This window comes from Pogona vitticeps, chromosome 3, assembly GCF_051106095.1.
Source record: "Pogona vitticeps strain Pit_001003342236 chromosome 3, PviZW2.1, whole genome shotgun sequence".
NCBI lineage: Eukaryota > Metazoa > Chordata > Lepidosauria > Squamata > Agamidae > Pogona > Pogona vitticeps.
The window spans coordinates 141,629,607-141,646,184 of NC_135785.1; the positions used below are offsets into that span (position 1 = coordinate 141,629,607).

Genomic DNA, 16,578 nt, shown 5'->3' on the forward strand with positions numbered 1-16,578 from the left:
GGTTGCTATAAGTCAACTCTGACTTGACAGCACATAACATAAGAATGATGAAGTGAGGGTACACAACAATTGAACAGATATTTCTTGGGGAAATTGGGTGAAGACAACATCAAACATCCCACCCTTTTCTTTTATTCTGTGTTTAGGTAAGAAAAAAAATCATGTTTTTAGTTGAAAGAATACAGATAGAGCTGAACTTAGTATTTTTCAATATTCAAGATATGCCAACTATATATATTGTCACTCAACTTCATAATTTGAAATTAATTTGAAATTGAAACATACCGTACTTTGACTATGTTGGAAATGGTTAGCATCCCAATCTGAGGACACTGCATGTCATATGCCAAATGCTATCCATTTCTGCACTACAAATCCCATCAAATATTATTTGTTGTTTATATTAAAATATGCCTTATTCTTATTACTATAGGTAAAGGTAAAGGTTCCCCTTGACATTTAGTCCAGTCGTGTCCGACTCTAGGGTGCTCATCTCCGTATCCAAGCCATAGAACCAGTGTTTGTTCGTAGACAGTTTCTGTGGTCATGTGGCCAGCGCGACTAGACACAGAATGCTGTTACTTTCCGACTGAAGTGGTACCTATTTATCTACTCACATTTTTACATGCTTTCGCAATGCTAGGTTGGGAGTACGAAAGCTTATTACTATGAAACACATCAAACATCAAAAAACAAAATACTACCAATGACTTATAAACAGGAATATTTATATCACCTTAAATACCTCATCATGCTACCCACTGATTTCATAATAATAAACAATTCATTTCTTACATCACTTGTATCGGCTTTTAGTGTTATAAATTGCACCACAAGGTAGCAGCTTTTCCATATTCTCTTACAACAAGTAAGAGCTTCTTAAGACTGCAGTTATTATTTTAATTCCTTTTTTTTTTGCCATGAATTAGATTACTTTCACATGACTATTCTGCTCATTATAAGCATACATGGAACTACAATTTTGGCAGCCTTGAACAATAGCATAACATTCTCAGTGACTTTACAGTTTAGATTGGATAATGCAGGGGCAGACACTCCTTCAGAAACCTGGATCTAAAGCAGTAGAGACTTTGAAGGAAATCACCAGCATTTTGAATTGGAGCAAACAGGCATCCAGTAAAGTTGTTTTATAAAACTGGTGAAAGATTATTACAAACGAGCTTTACCAGTCTAGCAGTTATAAATGCAACTGTTGTCAAAGGATCCCTGCAGATGAAATTTGTAGTAATCCAGCCAAGAAAAGGCATGGGTTAGGCTGATGGCTAAGCTATCTCCTTCCAAAAGTGGCCATACAGCCAGCAAGCTGGGTTGTAAGAGGTTCTGCATAAAGTAGAGGCCAGGTAGAGGGGACAGCTGGATTAAATTAAATCATGTAAATAACATCAGTGTACACCAGCCTGTTCTCAGTATTCTGACTGTAAACACACTTCCTCAGTTCTGAGAACCCACAGTCTGTTTCCCCTTGTTTCTTCCCTATGCTTGTCAACATCCACAAAAGATTACTGTGATAAAGTGTATTGGTTGGTCCCTTTTCGTAAAGAAAGATGGAAATGGAAACATGAAGCATACTTAGTCCCATGTGCCAAAGGAAATGTTAAAGAGATTTGACTTAGTGACAAACATAGCTTCATTCGCACCATATGAGGGCCATCTCACAAAAGCAAGACTAGACTTTCCTGGGACTAATATGAATCTGTTTATAATATGATTAGGCAGGCAAAGTACTCTTAAAGTGCTCGATCATTTGCTCTGCGACTGCTATACTGCTGTAGTGGGACCTCTTAGGCTTCTCGTGGGTTGAAATAGCAATACTTACATGTGTGTCTTGTGTTTTAAAATGAAGACAGACTTTGCCTGCTAGCCTCAAATATGGTATTAGAGCAACAAATACTGGCAGATTTTATTTTATTATTAGTTGTAATTTTCTAACTCAAACAGGGGCCTTCCACTGGAATCTCTGAATCCCTGAATGCATTATTCAAAGTGCACTTCCTCTCCCCTGCAACCCTTTCTTTTCCCTCAACACTTAGGAGATCAAAGAGAAGAATTTAATGCACATTTGTGACCATTTAGAATATACTTTCAAGGGGAGGCATTACAGTGGGACTATCAAATACAGTTCTATATGAAAAAACGGCTAGGATTTCTGGAGACTTCTAGATTTGCATTTTCTTTGTAGTTTCATTAACATAATTGGAAAACAGATTTAATTAGTGTCTTAGCACTATTCATGTTGTTTTCTTTTTATTCTTTACTTCCTAAAGAGACTTGGGAGGATAGAGAGCAGTAAGGCACTGACACAGCAGTTTTGAGTCTACATACATTTTCATAGTATCCACATAAATACAGGGTTTATTGGGCTAACCAAAATTCATTGCATATTCCCTTAGGAACAAGAGGTATCTGGTGGTAGTTGCCTCTGGTTCTATGACTCCCACAGCCAACATGGACATGCTGTTGTAGTACAAGACACATTCCTCCTATCTCAATAAGGCACATGCAGCATTTCGTTAGCACCTGCAGTAGCATAGGCATCACATTTCCCATTGTGCCATCCTTCATATTTACTATGTGTATCTCTCCGTGAATCCCAGAGGAGGAAACTGCACTCAGCCATCATAAGGACAGTGATGTTCAAATGCTTAGCCACAACAACAGACTGGCTAAAATAAAAGACGTGTGCACACATTATTTCTCAGAATTTGCACTTTCTATTTCTAAACTCACCCTCAGGGCCACTTTTCACATAACATTTTCATATGGACACCTTTGGCAAGGATACATTATGCTCTGCCAAATAACGACAATTAATGGCTACAGATAATTCAATTTCCCACGAATTCATTTTGTCTTCTCTCTCTCTCTCTCTCTCTCTCTCTCTCTCTTGTCTCATTGGGCTTATGATCTATTGCTTGAAATGATTGAATGTCACTGTATCTTAGTGCCAAATCAAATAAATGTGGCTCAGACCTTCTGGGAACCTTTGAATATGTGTGGGGGACCCCTAGTTTTACTATAACTGCTTGTACAAGTTTTGCATATCTAGTAGGATTTTTGTCCATGATGAGTGCTCATTTGTTGTAAACGTTGCTATCATAATGTGTGGTTTCTTTTTAAAAACAGTGTTACCCATTTTATATCTTTCAATAGCTCAGTTGATTTTCTCTGTATTTTTCAAAGCCAAATAAAATAAAATAACACTTTTATTTCAGACCATGTAGGAGTGAAAACTGGTGAAAGCATATCCCTCGGACTGGCCTCTAGAAAGTACTGGTGGAAATTTGCTTTTTGAAGCAGCTAAAGGACAAGAGTACAACAGATGGCTCTCAATGAAAAAGCAACATTCACTGTTTAAATCTGAATATGTGAACATTTTGGGATGGCTTTATAAACATATTTATAACACACTGGAAGAAGTATAAAGAGGAACTAAAGCAAATTTCTATTATTAAGAAGCAGTAATATTTTTCTTACATAATTTCTTTTTTGATTTGATATCCAGTCCCTTACTTAGGTATTTTCTAGTTAGGCCCCTGCTTTCCCAATGTTTTGAGATGCATTATCAAAAAGACAACATTTTTGTGCCTGTTGAGAATGAAACATTTCAAAAATCTCATCTATTGTTTCCTGTTTCAAGACTGGAGAAAATCTCATACAAGTCTCTTTTTATGCATGTTTAAAATCTTGCATTTTACCAAAAGAGTAATTTTGGAATAAGATATAATTTATTTGCGTAAGATAAAGTGGCTTTTGGCTTTTGTTTTTGTTTGGTTTGTTGTTGTTTTGGGGGAGTTTTGAGGGGGATTGCAGCACATGATACACACTTTTTTACACGGTAAGCTGACTTCAAGCATACTGTTCATAATTACTGCTTTTACAGTCAGCTCTGTCACTGTTTCACAAAATCCAATACAAATTTGGGACAGGAGGAGGAGAAAGGAGACTTGCACAAAGGTAGTTGGATTTGCATGTGCCCAGGCAAACCAGTTATGGGTTCAGGTGGATTTCAGAGGAGGAGCATTTGTCAACTTTCATAAGTGAAGTCCTTTATTTTAAACTGTGGAAGTTAATTCCTTTCTTCTCATCTGCTACAACTACTACAAATCATCTCTCCAGATAGGACTAGTGTCTCTCCCAAAATCACTGACTACTCAGTCCGGTTATTTCCAAAATAGAACTACTTAACTTCTACTTTCTGTTTTCCTCCATTCATCATACTCATTGATTGAACTAAAAAAAATTCCAGTGGGCTTCTGCCATTATGTTACATCCAATACCATAAGTAAAAAAGCAGTACTTTAACTATTCTGTAGTAATGATAGTTACTGTTAATATACTAACGTATATTCAAGTGTTCAATCAGGTAGTAATACAAGTATCTTTGTATCTTCAGGCATTTAGGATTTTTCTGTGTATTTCTGTAGATGAGATTGTGTTTGAAGGGAAATTATGACTCCTGTGTTTCATCTGATTTTCATCCACTGCATTCTAGCCAATGCTTTCAGTTGATTGTGAAAGAACTGAGGTAAAAATAACAATAAGAATAATAATATAATCAATGCTTCTGATCAGCTGAAGCTATGCTGAAGTTCTACTGAAATCAAATCGATCCCTCTGATACTGTCTTTAGCCAGTTTATCCAGGTAATTTCACTAAGATTTAAAATTGACTAATTTTACTTGTGTTGGGCTCTTCCAGTGTCAGTATTGTCCAGGAATCACTCTGAACACATTGACAAAAAGCTTACTGAAGCTATAACTCCCTTGGCAAAATGAAGAACAATACTAATTATTATGACAATCAACAATCAACAACTTGTTTCTGTACTTAAGTTCAGGGAAGTCTCTCTCTGTCTCTGTCTCTCTCCCTCTCTTTGAGTGTACTAATCTTGGCAACTTCTGTTTATGTATTCCCATGCAATCTTTTCAATTTACAGGCATCTATCAAATGAGGGTGCATGGACTCAGTTAATATGCCCATTAGGAATACAGCTAAAATCTTCAGCATCTCTCTCAGAACCCTAAACAGTCAACAGATGGAAGAGTTTTCAGCTGCTAATTACTTGGCCTGATACGAATGGTGACCTGGAGGTCAAAGCCTGCTATCCCTTTTCCATTTTCCTTTAGTTATTTAATCCTCTCCTTATTCATTTTCAGCTGCTTTAAAAAAAAAGCAGCACCAAAAGGAAAAAATAAGAGAAAAAATGGAATTGATGGCTTTATTGGCATTATAAGATTTAAACGGCCGTCCAAAGAGACACATACGGTCAAAACTGAAGAAAATACTGTCAGGAACCACTGGCTCCCTGATCACGTTGGCAACAGTCATACAGGATGGGGTCATAGTACAGTTGTTCTTAATGTGAACAGGACTTGCATTTTTGAAGATACTGTCAGGATGAGTCTAATGAGACTTAATTTGGAGTAGACTTCTAAAGATACTAACTAAATACCAGGGATGTGCCTGCCCTCCTTCCTTCCTTCCTTCCTTCCTTGACATTCACAACAGGAAACGAGACCAGAGTTAATCCTGTTCCAGGTGAATGAAGTGTAGATATCAGTCCCATCCACAGGCGTGGGACTGTGAGCTGGAACTCCCACAACTCTACATAGAGAATTCTTGGAGAATTATGAAAGTTGGAGTTTTTTTAAAAAAATAGTACACCTTTACTAAATACCTTCTTTCCATTGATGCAGGCTATGTCAATATGACAAGACACCTCAACAAGGAATTTTAAAGCCATGATATGTCTTTCTTTTAGAGTGAGAGAAAACCAATGAATGCCCTATTTTCTACCCCCACCTTTGCAATGGTGAAGACTGGCAGAGCTGAATTCTAGTCTCTGTGTGAGTGACTTTAGTGGTCTAATAAAGATACCACCAATTCTTCTTTTCCAATTGTGTACAAGGATCATGTTTCATTTTTTCCCATTGTGCCAGATGTTTCCTTTAAAGGGAGTCTTTTCTCTAACATTTTTAATGGATATAGTTGGTAGACTGAGGCTGTGACTACACTAGCAAGCCAAATTACTCTTGCTGTGAGTTGATTCACAACCTATCTTCCATTTCAGTTCCATTCAGCTCAGTTGGGATCACTTGGGGGACAGATCATGGGGAAGGGTGTACCTACATTCCCAAAAATCACACCCGACCTGCCAACCTCACCACTACACCCCCCACAGACACACATCCTGTCTTTTTGCAGAAGGAAACAACTGATCAAAAGGAGCTTGAATTCCAGCTTGAAAAAAGGGGGGGGGGAAACCCCTCCATGTTGGAAACAAAAAGGACCAGTCCGATTCAAATTGGTCTTTGCATCATGATCAGTAAAAACAAATTTGAATTCATCTATTTTATAACTGGAGCAAATACTACACTATTTGACCATTTCATCACAGCCTAAAACATATTTGTGGCTCTGTTATTTCAGAGTGAGGAAAGCATTGTTTCTACAGTTTCTGACAATCAAATGCTTAGCAACAAGAAATGGATCTTCATCCATATATAGGATCTACCTTTTGATCTTCATAACCAAGGGAAAGTGTCACAGTATCACATTACACATAACAGTGTAATTATTGGTATTGCACTTACCACATTCCTGCCAAAACAATTAATTAGGAGACATCCTCACCATATGAGCATACAATGAGTTTTATCACTTTCAAATTGCCAGCACCTATTTTCATGCTTCCTATAGTACTGAAGCACTACTGTACAGTTGTACGGTAGTTCTTTTTCACCTGAATGTGTAGGGTGAATATGCTATATTTTGTGGAGGAAAAAATTCTTCCAAGTCTGTAATGAAATAAGGCAGCCAGTTTCTCTCTCCCATCTCATTTCGAAAATGTTACTTTATTTTTACTTTTTTGGCATCTTTTCTTTTTAAAATTTTAAAAAGGGAGGCTAAACTTCATGTCCTCTTAGTAGAAACATCCTCCTCCTCTTAGCCCTCTTCCTCATCATGATGTGCCCTCAAAACCCTTGCCAGGCTTTCCTCTGTATGAAGCATTCAAAAGTGATACACCACTCTCTTCTTCTGGGGACATCCTGGTACTATGCAACTTACCCAAGACCACATAAACTGGCTTTTCTCCCAGTGTAGAATCGGACTTTGAGCTCTTGGCTCCAGACAGGTACTCTGGCTCATTGGGATAGTCAGCTAGCTAACTGAAATATAAGAGTTGGTTGCTATCAGCTGGTTACTATTTCTTTTACTGTTATTTGTTTGTTTGTTTGTTTGTTTGTTTGTACCTCACCTTTACCTCAAAAGGACCTGCAGCAGATTACATAGTTAAAAGACAATATTAAAACTAACAACAGAGAGTATACAAACACTAAAAAGGATTCAACAAATACAATACAAAAAACACAACACTAAAATGCATTCAAACAAAGCAGTAAGGTACAACAAATATTTTTTTAAAAAACCCTACTCAAGCAGACTGTCAGTGAGAGAAAGGTCTTCCACTTGCTTGAGGAAGGACAGCAAAGTTGGTCTCAGCCTAGCCTTCTGTAGGAGGGAGTTCCAAAGTCCAGGAGCAGCAACAGAGAAGGCCCTCTCCTGTGTTCCCCACCAAGTGCACCTGTGAAGGTGGTGGGACCGAGAGAAAGGCCTCTCCTGATTATCTTAACACTTGAGCAAGCTCATAAAGGGAGATGTGGTCCTTGAGATAACTTGGACCCAAGACATTTAGAGCTTTATAAATTAGAACTAGGACCTTGGATTCAGCCCAAAAACAGATAGGTGGAGCTGTTGTGATGGGGTTTATGTGATCCCTGTGACCAGCCCAAGTCACCAATCTGGCTGCTGCATTTTAGACCTGCTGAAGTTTCCAGACACTTTCCATAAGCAGCCCTAAATAAAGTGTGTTACAATAATCCAGCCAGCAGGTAATTAAGGCATGTGTCACCATGGACAGATCAGACCTCTCCAGGAATGGGTGCAGCTGGTGCACTCGTCTTAATTTTGCAAAGGCACCCCTGGCCACCATCAAAACCTGGGTGTCCAGGCTCAGAGACAAATCTAGGATCACCACCAAGCTATGCACCTGTGTTTTCAGAGAGCAACTTCATCCAGCACAGACTGCATTCCTATTCCCTGATGGGGCTAACTGGCTTTTACTTTACTTTACTTTACTTTACTTTACTTTACTTTACTTTACTTTATTTAGACTTATACCCCGCCTCTCTAGACAAATTCGGGGTGGCATACATGAGAGATAAAATACAATATAACCAAAGCAGAACATGAAACAAAGAAAATAAAAGCAATGAAAAAAGAGCTGTATAAGAACTAGATAGCAAACCACCAGATCCCTTTGACATCCGAAGCGGAGTGAAGCAGGGCTGTGTCCTCACGCCAACCTGGTTTGGGATCCTTTTTGCTGTCATGCTGAAGCACATCTTTGGAACTGCAACAGAAGGTGTCTATCTCTGGACTAGATCAGATGGAGAGCTCTTTAATCTCTCTAGACTGAGAGCAAAGACCAAAGTCCAGCGGGACTTCCTCTTCGCCAATGATACAGCTGTTGCTGCCCATTCTGCTGAAGAGCTCCAACAACACATGAATCATTTTAGTAAGGCTTACCAAGGCTTTGGATTAACAATCAGCCTGAAGAAAACACAAGTTATGGGCCGGGGTGTGGATCACCTCCATCTATTACCGTCTCTACACAAGAACTGGACGTTGTTCATGATTTCATGTACCTTGGCTCAACGATCTCTGACACTCTCTCAAGATGTCAAGCTGGATAAACGCATTGGCAGAGAACCATTTTCTCTAGACTCACAAAGAGAGTATGGCTCAATAAGAAGCATATACCAAGATCCAGGTGTATAGAGCCTGTGTCCTGAGTACACTCCTGTACTGCAGTGAGTCCTGGACCCTTTGTGCATGGCAGGAGAGGAAGCTGAACACGTTCCATATGCGTTGTCTCCAATGCATATTTGGTATCACCTGTCAGGACAAAGTTCCAAACAGAGTAGTCCTAGATCAAGCTGGAATTTTTAGCATATATACATTATTGAAACAGCAACATCTACGTTGGCTTGGGCACGTTGTGAGAATGGCTTGAATGGCTTATTTAGATTTCAATTCAAAGCAAGAATATTAGAAGGTATGAACATCTTTAATTGAACCCATTGTAACTAAAGAAGGGCCTATCCTAATTTGCATATACTGTAATATCATATACAAAAATACAAAACTTCCTCCATGGGCAATGTTGTGATGTTTTAAAAATATTGTTACTCTTCTTTCAGTTTATCTGCCCATTCAATTGGTTAAAAGGTGATTTTTGTAAAATACTAAATAATCATAACAATGCCTTCCTGTTCCACAGTCATGCTCTACATGACCTTCAAAGTCCCTTCGAAGTTTAAAATGCTATGTGGATACAATAAAATCAACTAACTAAGACATTTTATTTAGCATAATTGTTTGTGGACTGCAGCCCCCTTTTGATATTTATACTTCTTCTAGCACTAAATAAAACATGCTGGTTTTCTATATGCCGACGATAGATTTGTTAAGTTTTACTTATATTCGCACAAGGTCTCAAGACCAGGCCTAACTAGCCTTCTGTCCTCCATTCTCCCCCATGGCCCCCTTTGCTTCTCATCATGTTTGTTATTTTCTTCAGTTTTGTCAAGGTCTCAGGCGAGGCACCACTTTACTGCCCTTCACTTCAAGTACATTTTTGAACAAAATTCCACGCCATGTGGGGCTCTGGGGTTCCAAAATATATGGCAGCCTGACACCAGTCCTTCTACACTACCTAATACATTCCCTGCAGACAGATTGTTCAGATATCCTTACAAGTTTAATGTGCATTCTCAGCATTCAGGAAGAAATCAAGCAGACAGCAAATGTTTGGCAATATAAGCTAACCAGCACTTAAATAACTTTGGTTGGTAATATCTGATTTACAGTCATGTGAAAATGAAAGTACACCCTCTTTGAATTCTATGGTTTTATGTATCAAGACATAATAAAAATCATGTGATCTTTAACAGGTCAGAAAATCAGGTATTAGGTAAATGCAACTTCAGATGAACAACAACACATGGCATATGACATGATGTCATGATTTATTTTTAAAAAATAAAGCCAAAATGGAAAAGACGTGTGAAAAACTAAGTACACCTCATGATTCAAAAGCTTGTAGAACTACTGTCGCGACTGCCACCTCCTCCTACGTCACCACAAGAGATGACAGGTCACGATCCTTCACACACACACACACAACTTCGCTGCCACCAACCACACATAAACCTGACACTTCAGACTTAGTATGGATTTCAAAATAAAAATGATGATTTATTGAATACAAAAATAAAATGGAAATCACTGAGTAAAAGAATCACCTGTCACACTATATTTCTCAGACCTTAACCCTGCACAGTTCTTTGTTACTTAACACTCAATTACTCAATTACCTAACCTATATCTAACCCTGTCTATAGATCTTCCTTCAAGCCCTCTCTCAACCCTCTATCTATCTCTCTCACTCTCCAACAAAACTCCCCCTTCTTTGCACTCCCCCCTTATATACAAAAACTCCACCCTTTTAAGACCCACCTCCTGCCCTGCCATAGGCCAGGAAACTCCAGCCTTAGCCAAGACAGGCAGGTGACGTCATGGCACACGTCACATACCTTCCCCCTTTAATAAGTTGTTTTGTGGGGGAAAGCTAAGGTGCTTTTTCCCCAAAACAACTGCAACCAACATCAAGCATTACATTTATCAACACAGTTTAATATAACTACAGTATTCAAATATACTTACACTTCCGCCATACAGGTATATAAAAACATGCAATGCATAACATTTATCATAACACAACACATAACTGTCCAAACATTTTACACTGCCATATACCATGTACAGAGTCCATAAGTTCTTCAGATGTCGTCTTCCGGTCTTCTGGATAAGGCGTCAGCCACACAGTTTATAGTCCCTCTGACCACCTTAACCTCGAAATCATAGTCCTGCAAAAGAAACGCCCACCTCATCAGTTTACTGTTCTGTGATTTCATAGTCCGCAACCACGACAGAGGTGAGTGATCAGTGCACAAGGTAAAATGTCGACCCCAGACGTAAGCCTTTAACTTCCGGATCGCAAAGATGATCGCCAAACACTCTTTCTCGATGGTAGAAAGACTCTTCTCCCTGGGAAGCAACTTCTTGCTCAGGTACGCCACCGGATGTTGGTCTCCGCTGTCATCCTGTTGGCACAGTACCGCTCCCACACCGGCATTAGACGCATCTGTGTAGATGATGAACTCTCTGTTGAAGTCAGGAGCACGCAGCACTGGATGGTTGGTTAGAGCATCTTTCAGCCGTCCAAACGCCATCTCGCACTCTTCCGACCAGGAAACGCTGTTGCTGCTCTGCTTCTTTGTCAGGTCTGATAAAGGTGCAGCAATCTCACTGAAACCGGGTATAAACTTTCTGTAATACCCTGCCAGACCTAAAAAGGACCTCACTTTCTTTTTAGTGGTAGGCCTGGGCCAATTCAGGATTGCTTCCACCTTGGCCTCTAAAGGTTTGATTAGGCCTCCTCCCACTATGTGACCTAGGTACTTCATCTCTGAGTTACCTAGCTGACACTTATTAGCTTTAACGGTTAAGCCAGCATCTTTCAATCTTTGTAGCACTAATTCTAGATGATGTAGGTGATCTTGCCAGGTGTTGCTAAAGACCCCTATGTCATCGATATAAGCTACCGTGAAGTCACTGAGCCCTTTCAGAGTATGGTCCATGAGCCTTTGAAATGTTGCTGGTGAATTTCGCAAGCCAAAGCTAAGGACTCGAAATTCAAACAGGCCAAATGGACTACAAAACGCAGTCTTCTCTTGGTCCTTAGGATCAATTCTCACTTGCCAAAAACCTTTAGTTAAGTCTAAGCAAGAAATGTACCTACACCCCCCCAATGGTTTCTATAAAGTCATCAAGCCTGGGCATAGGATATGCATCAGGTTTGGTTACTGCGTTTAGCTTTCTGTAATCTACGCAGAACCTCACACTGCCGTCCGGCTTGTACACCAAAACTATCGGGGCTGACCAAGCACTAGAAGAAGGTACAATAATCTGATCCTTTAGCATTTCATCCAGTTCCTTCCTAACTTTCTCTACATATGGCCCTGTTACTCTATATGGAGTTACAGATTGAGGGGAAGCATTCCCTGTGTCAATCTTGTGTAACACTCCCTTGGCAACACCAGGTTTGCTTGAGAACACTTCACGATATCTTGTCACTAGTGCTAAAAGACTATTATGTTGTTCAGTGGATAGGGTAGGGCTGATCTGCACATCCTGTGGATTATATTTTTGCTGCCCTCTCCCTTCCCAAAAGGGTAATTCAGGCTCCTCCTTGCCAGCGGCTTTCATTGCAAACAGCACATGGTTGGTCTCTCTGTAATAAGGCTTCAGGGCATTGATATGAACAACTCTCCTGCCTGAACCTTCCTCGTCCTCAATAATATAATTGAGGTCACTCATTTTCTCAACCACTCTGTAAGGACCATCCCATTTAAGTTGTAATTTGTTCCCTTTTATGGGCTTCAGCCTGAGAACATCATCTCCTGGGTTGAACTGACGTTCTCTTGCCTTTCGATCATACCATTGCTTTTGTTTGGCCTTTTTAGTGGTTAAATTTTCCACAGCTAAATCCATATTCCTCTTTAGGCAATTCATTAGGGAGTCAATATAGGCTACCACGTTTTGTGGATCATCTTCAAAGCATTGCTCCCAATTTTGCTTGATCAAATCTAGCGGTCCCCTCACTTGCCTTCCAAATAATAATTCAAAGGGACTGAAGCCAGTGCTCTCCTGGGGTACTGATCTATATGCATAAAGGAGCAGCTGTAACTTTTGGTCCCAGTTATTTGGATTCTCTTGTAAATATGCTCTGATCATTCTTATAAGAGTTCCATTAAATCTTTCTGTCAACCCGTTGCTTTCTGGGTGATAAGGGGAGGTTTCCAGGTGTTTGATCCCACAAATTTGCCATAACCTCTTCATTAGTCTGGATGTAAAAGAGGTTCCTAAATCTGTGATTATCTCAGAAGGAAAACCCATCCTACTCATGTAATTTACTAAGGCTTCTGCTACAGTCTGGGTCTCTATATTACGTAATGGGATCGCTTCCAGATATCTCGTTGCATGGTCTACTATAGTTAAAATAAATCTGTTCCCCCGCTTAGTGGCGTTGGGCATTGGACCTATGATATCCACCCCTAGACGTGTAAAAGGAGTTGAAATCACTGGTAATGGGTATAGCTTTGCTCTAGTTTTATCACAGTTAGAGCCCTGTCTCTGACAAATATGGCATCTTTGACAGAAACTCTTAATATGTTTACCCATATCAGGCCAGTAAAAGTTTTGGGCTATTCTTTGTTTGGTCTTGTTTATCCCCATATGAGCTGAGAAAATGTCTGCATGTCCCTTTTCCAGAATCATAGGGCGATATTTCTCAGGCACCACCAACTGTCTCTTAACTTCAGGCCCCCCTTTTGAAATATTATTCAGTTTTTCCTTATAAAGTAAACCACCCTTAATAATAAAACGTTCAGGGCATTCAGGTGATAAATCTTTACCAGTCACCTTTCCAAAACAGTCTTTTAAGGTGGGGTCTGCTGTTTGTTCCTTGACAAAGAGGCTTTTCTGAGGTATTTCAACTGAGAATGCCTCAGGTTGTGGTACAAATTTCTCTGGCCCTTGAGAGTCAGTCTCATTACTGGCTTCACTTTGTACTGATTGTGCACGTGTTACCACCAGGGCACTCTTGACATGCTTTGTTAAGTCATTACCAATAAGAAAAGGGGTAGGAATCTCAGAAGACACCCCCACTCTCCAAAATCCCTTCCAACCTTGATATTCAATTTTCAAACCAGCCACAGGTAATGAAACTAGTTCTGACCCAATCCCTTTCACAGATAGAGTCTGGTCAGCAATCATACAACTTTGTGGTACTATGTCTGAGTGGCAAATAGAAATTTGAGAACAAGTGTCTCTCAAAGCAGTATAGTCATTTTCAAAAACTTTTATCCTGTCCCCAGCAGATTCCAATAACGCACAATTAGTCTCTATGTAATAACAGTGGACAACTTCAGCGAGAGGCAGCTCCTTCAATGTATCCAATTCAGAGCTCCTAACTGCCTCTGCCTGGGTTTCCATGGTAACAGAACTTTCAATAGAAGAAGCTTGAGGTTTACTCTGAACACAAAATACAGCCTTTGCTTCTTTTACATTAACTTTCTGAGGTGGAATTTCTTTATTTTGCCTTGTATTAAAACATTGTGCAGCAATGTGGCCTTTCTTTTTGCAAATGAAGCAGATTCTCTCCCCCCATGAGCTTTTCCCATCAAATCTTTCAAGTTTCTCTTTTCCCTCCAAAACTTGTTTACTGTGCTGGCCCTGTTCTGAGGGCTTTTCACTAAAATGGCCGCCTACTTTAGTCTGTCTCTGTGCTTGTTCCTTAGAGAACTTTGGGTCCCATGTTTTCCTCACACCTCTCCCCTCATAACAACTAGGACCCCTTATTTGAGAAATAAAATCAGCTATTTGTGCAGCGTTTCTAACGTCAGTTGGTTTCCGTTCTTGAACTAAAAATTTAAGTTCCCCATGGAGTAAGGAATAAAACTGCTCCAGGCCCACAACATTTTTCAATTCCTGAAAAGTTTTTACATTCTCCTGTTCAAGCCACCGATCTAAACACTTTTCTAAGTTAAAACCAAGTTGGGTATAAGATTCATCTGATCTTTTAGTAAGTTTTCTGAACTTCTGCCTAAGATGTTCTGAATTAATGCCAAATCGATTGAAAACCATTTTTTTGAACTCTGAATAATCTTTACTGAGCTCAACTGGCATATCAGCATACACATCAGCCATTTTTCCACTCAGGAGAGACCTCAAAATTATCATTTTCTCTGTTTCCCTCACAGAAAAATCATCACAACTTCGTTCAAAGATTTTAAGGAAGTTTTCAGGACAATCCCCCTGTTTATATGTAGGAAATTTCTTCAAATCTGATTTTGATAACTGGCTCTCCTCATTTTCCCTATTATTATTATTGTTCTGGTTCAGTAATTCCATTCTTCTTATCTCAAATGCCATTTTCTCTTTCTCTAATGCAATTCTCTCTCTCTCAGCCTCCCTTTCCATCTTCTCTTTTTCTAGGGCAATCCTTTCCCTTTCTATTCTTTCCTCCTTTTCTAGCTGTTTCATTTGAAATTCATGTGCCTGGGCTAATTGAATTTTCCTCAGTTCTGATAACTGTCTCCCATTAGCTTCTTCCTGCACTGAGGCAACTCTTCCCTCACCATTTGACTCATCCCCAGACCAGTCTGACATTGCTTGGTCTCTTTGTTCACTCACTTCTACCATTTGACTGCGTGTGAGAGGCATGTTACTAACTCAAAAAGCTCCTGTCAATTTCCACGGCTCTGTTTAAAAATACTTTTCTTCTTGCTGTGTTTTAGGTCTGACACTCTTTAACAGGGTATACCAACAGATATGGCTAGGCTTGTTACTGTAATCTCTAATGGCTTCTGCCCCTTCACCGGGCCTCTTGCCAGATTTAGAACTACTTTAATTTTCTGCCCTTGGCTCTACTTCCAAATCCACCACAGCTTCACCTTCTCTCAGGTTCTGTAGTTCACTAGAGAAATCCCAAATCTTCGCTGCCCTTGGTCTGTCTGTCCCTTCCGAGTTCTCCAAACTCTGGACTCTCAGACCAAGTCACAACAGCCTCCTACTTTGGGCCAATCTCCCTCACAAAATGGACCTTCTAGAGCTCATAAGTCAGTTCCCTCACTCTGAAGTTTAGGTGCCTCTCTACTAGATCTGCTCCCCCCTGGAGACAAATCCTAGAGAGTTACCCACACCCCACTTCAGGTGCACCTAACTGAAATCCTTTTGCTCTGGTCACACTAGCCAAGGCTTTTCTGGGCATCTGGGCTACTGGACAACTCGTATCCCACACGCTGGCACCAGTTTTGTCACGACTGCCACCTCCTCCTACGTCACCACAAGAGATGACAGGTCACGATCCTTCACACACACACACACAACTTCGCTGCCACCAACCACACATAAACCTGACACTTCAGACTTAGTATGGATTTCAAAATAAAAATGATGATTTATTGAATACAAAAATAAAATGGAAATCACTGAGTAAAAGAATCACCTGTCACACTATATTTCTCAGACCTTAACCCTGCACAGTTCTTTGTTACTTAACACTCAATTACTCAATTACCTAACCTATATCTAACCCTGTCTACAGATCTTCCTTCAAGCCCTCTCTCAACCCTCTATCTATCTCTCTCACTCTCCAACAAAACTCCCCCTTCTTTGCACTCCCCCCTTATATACAAAAACTCCACCCTTTTAAGACCCACCTCCTGCCCTGCCATAGGCCAGGAAACTCCAGCCTTAGCCAAGACAGGCAGGTGACGTCATGGCACACGTCACAACTACCTTTAGCAACAATAACTTGAAGTCATCATTTTATGTATGACTTTATCTCTCACGTCATTGTGGAGGAGT

At 40.0% G+C, this 16,578-nt stretch overlaps 1 protein-coding gene across 1 annotated transcript in view; it reads right to left on the reverse strand.

The window, feature by feature from the left end:
- Nucleotides 1-16,578, reverse strand: part of LOC144588290 (uncharacterized) — a 97,565-nt gene that overhangs the window by 14,122 nt on the left and 66,865 nt on the right. Inside the window, exon 2 of the mRNA XM_078390758.1 lies at nucleotides 1-16,359. This exon is cut by the window's left edge and continues 14,122 nt beyond it. Coding sequence (XP_078246884.1) covers nucleotides 11,944-15,432 — 3,489 coding nt within the window. The 5' untranslated portion in view covers nucleotides 15,433-16,359 and the 3' untranslated portion in view covers nucleotides 1-11,943. The remainder of the gene's footprint in view (nucleotides 16,360-16,578) is intronic.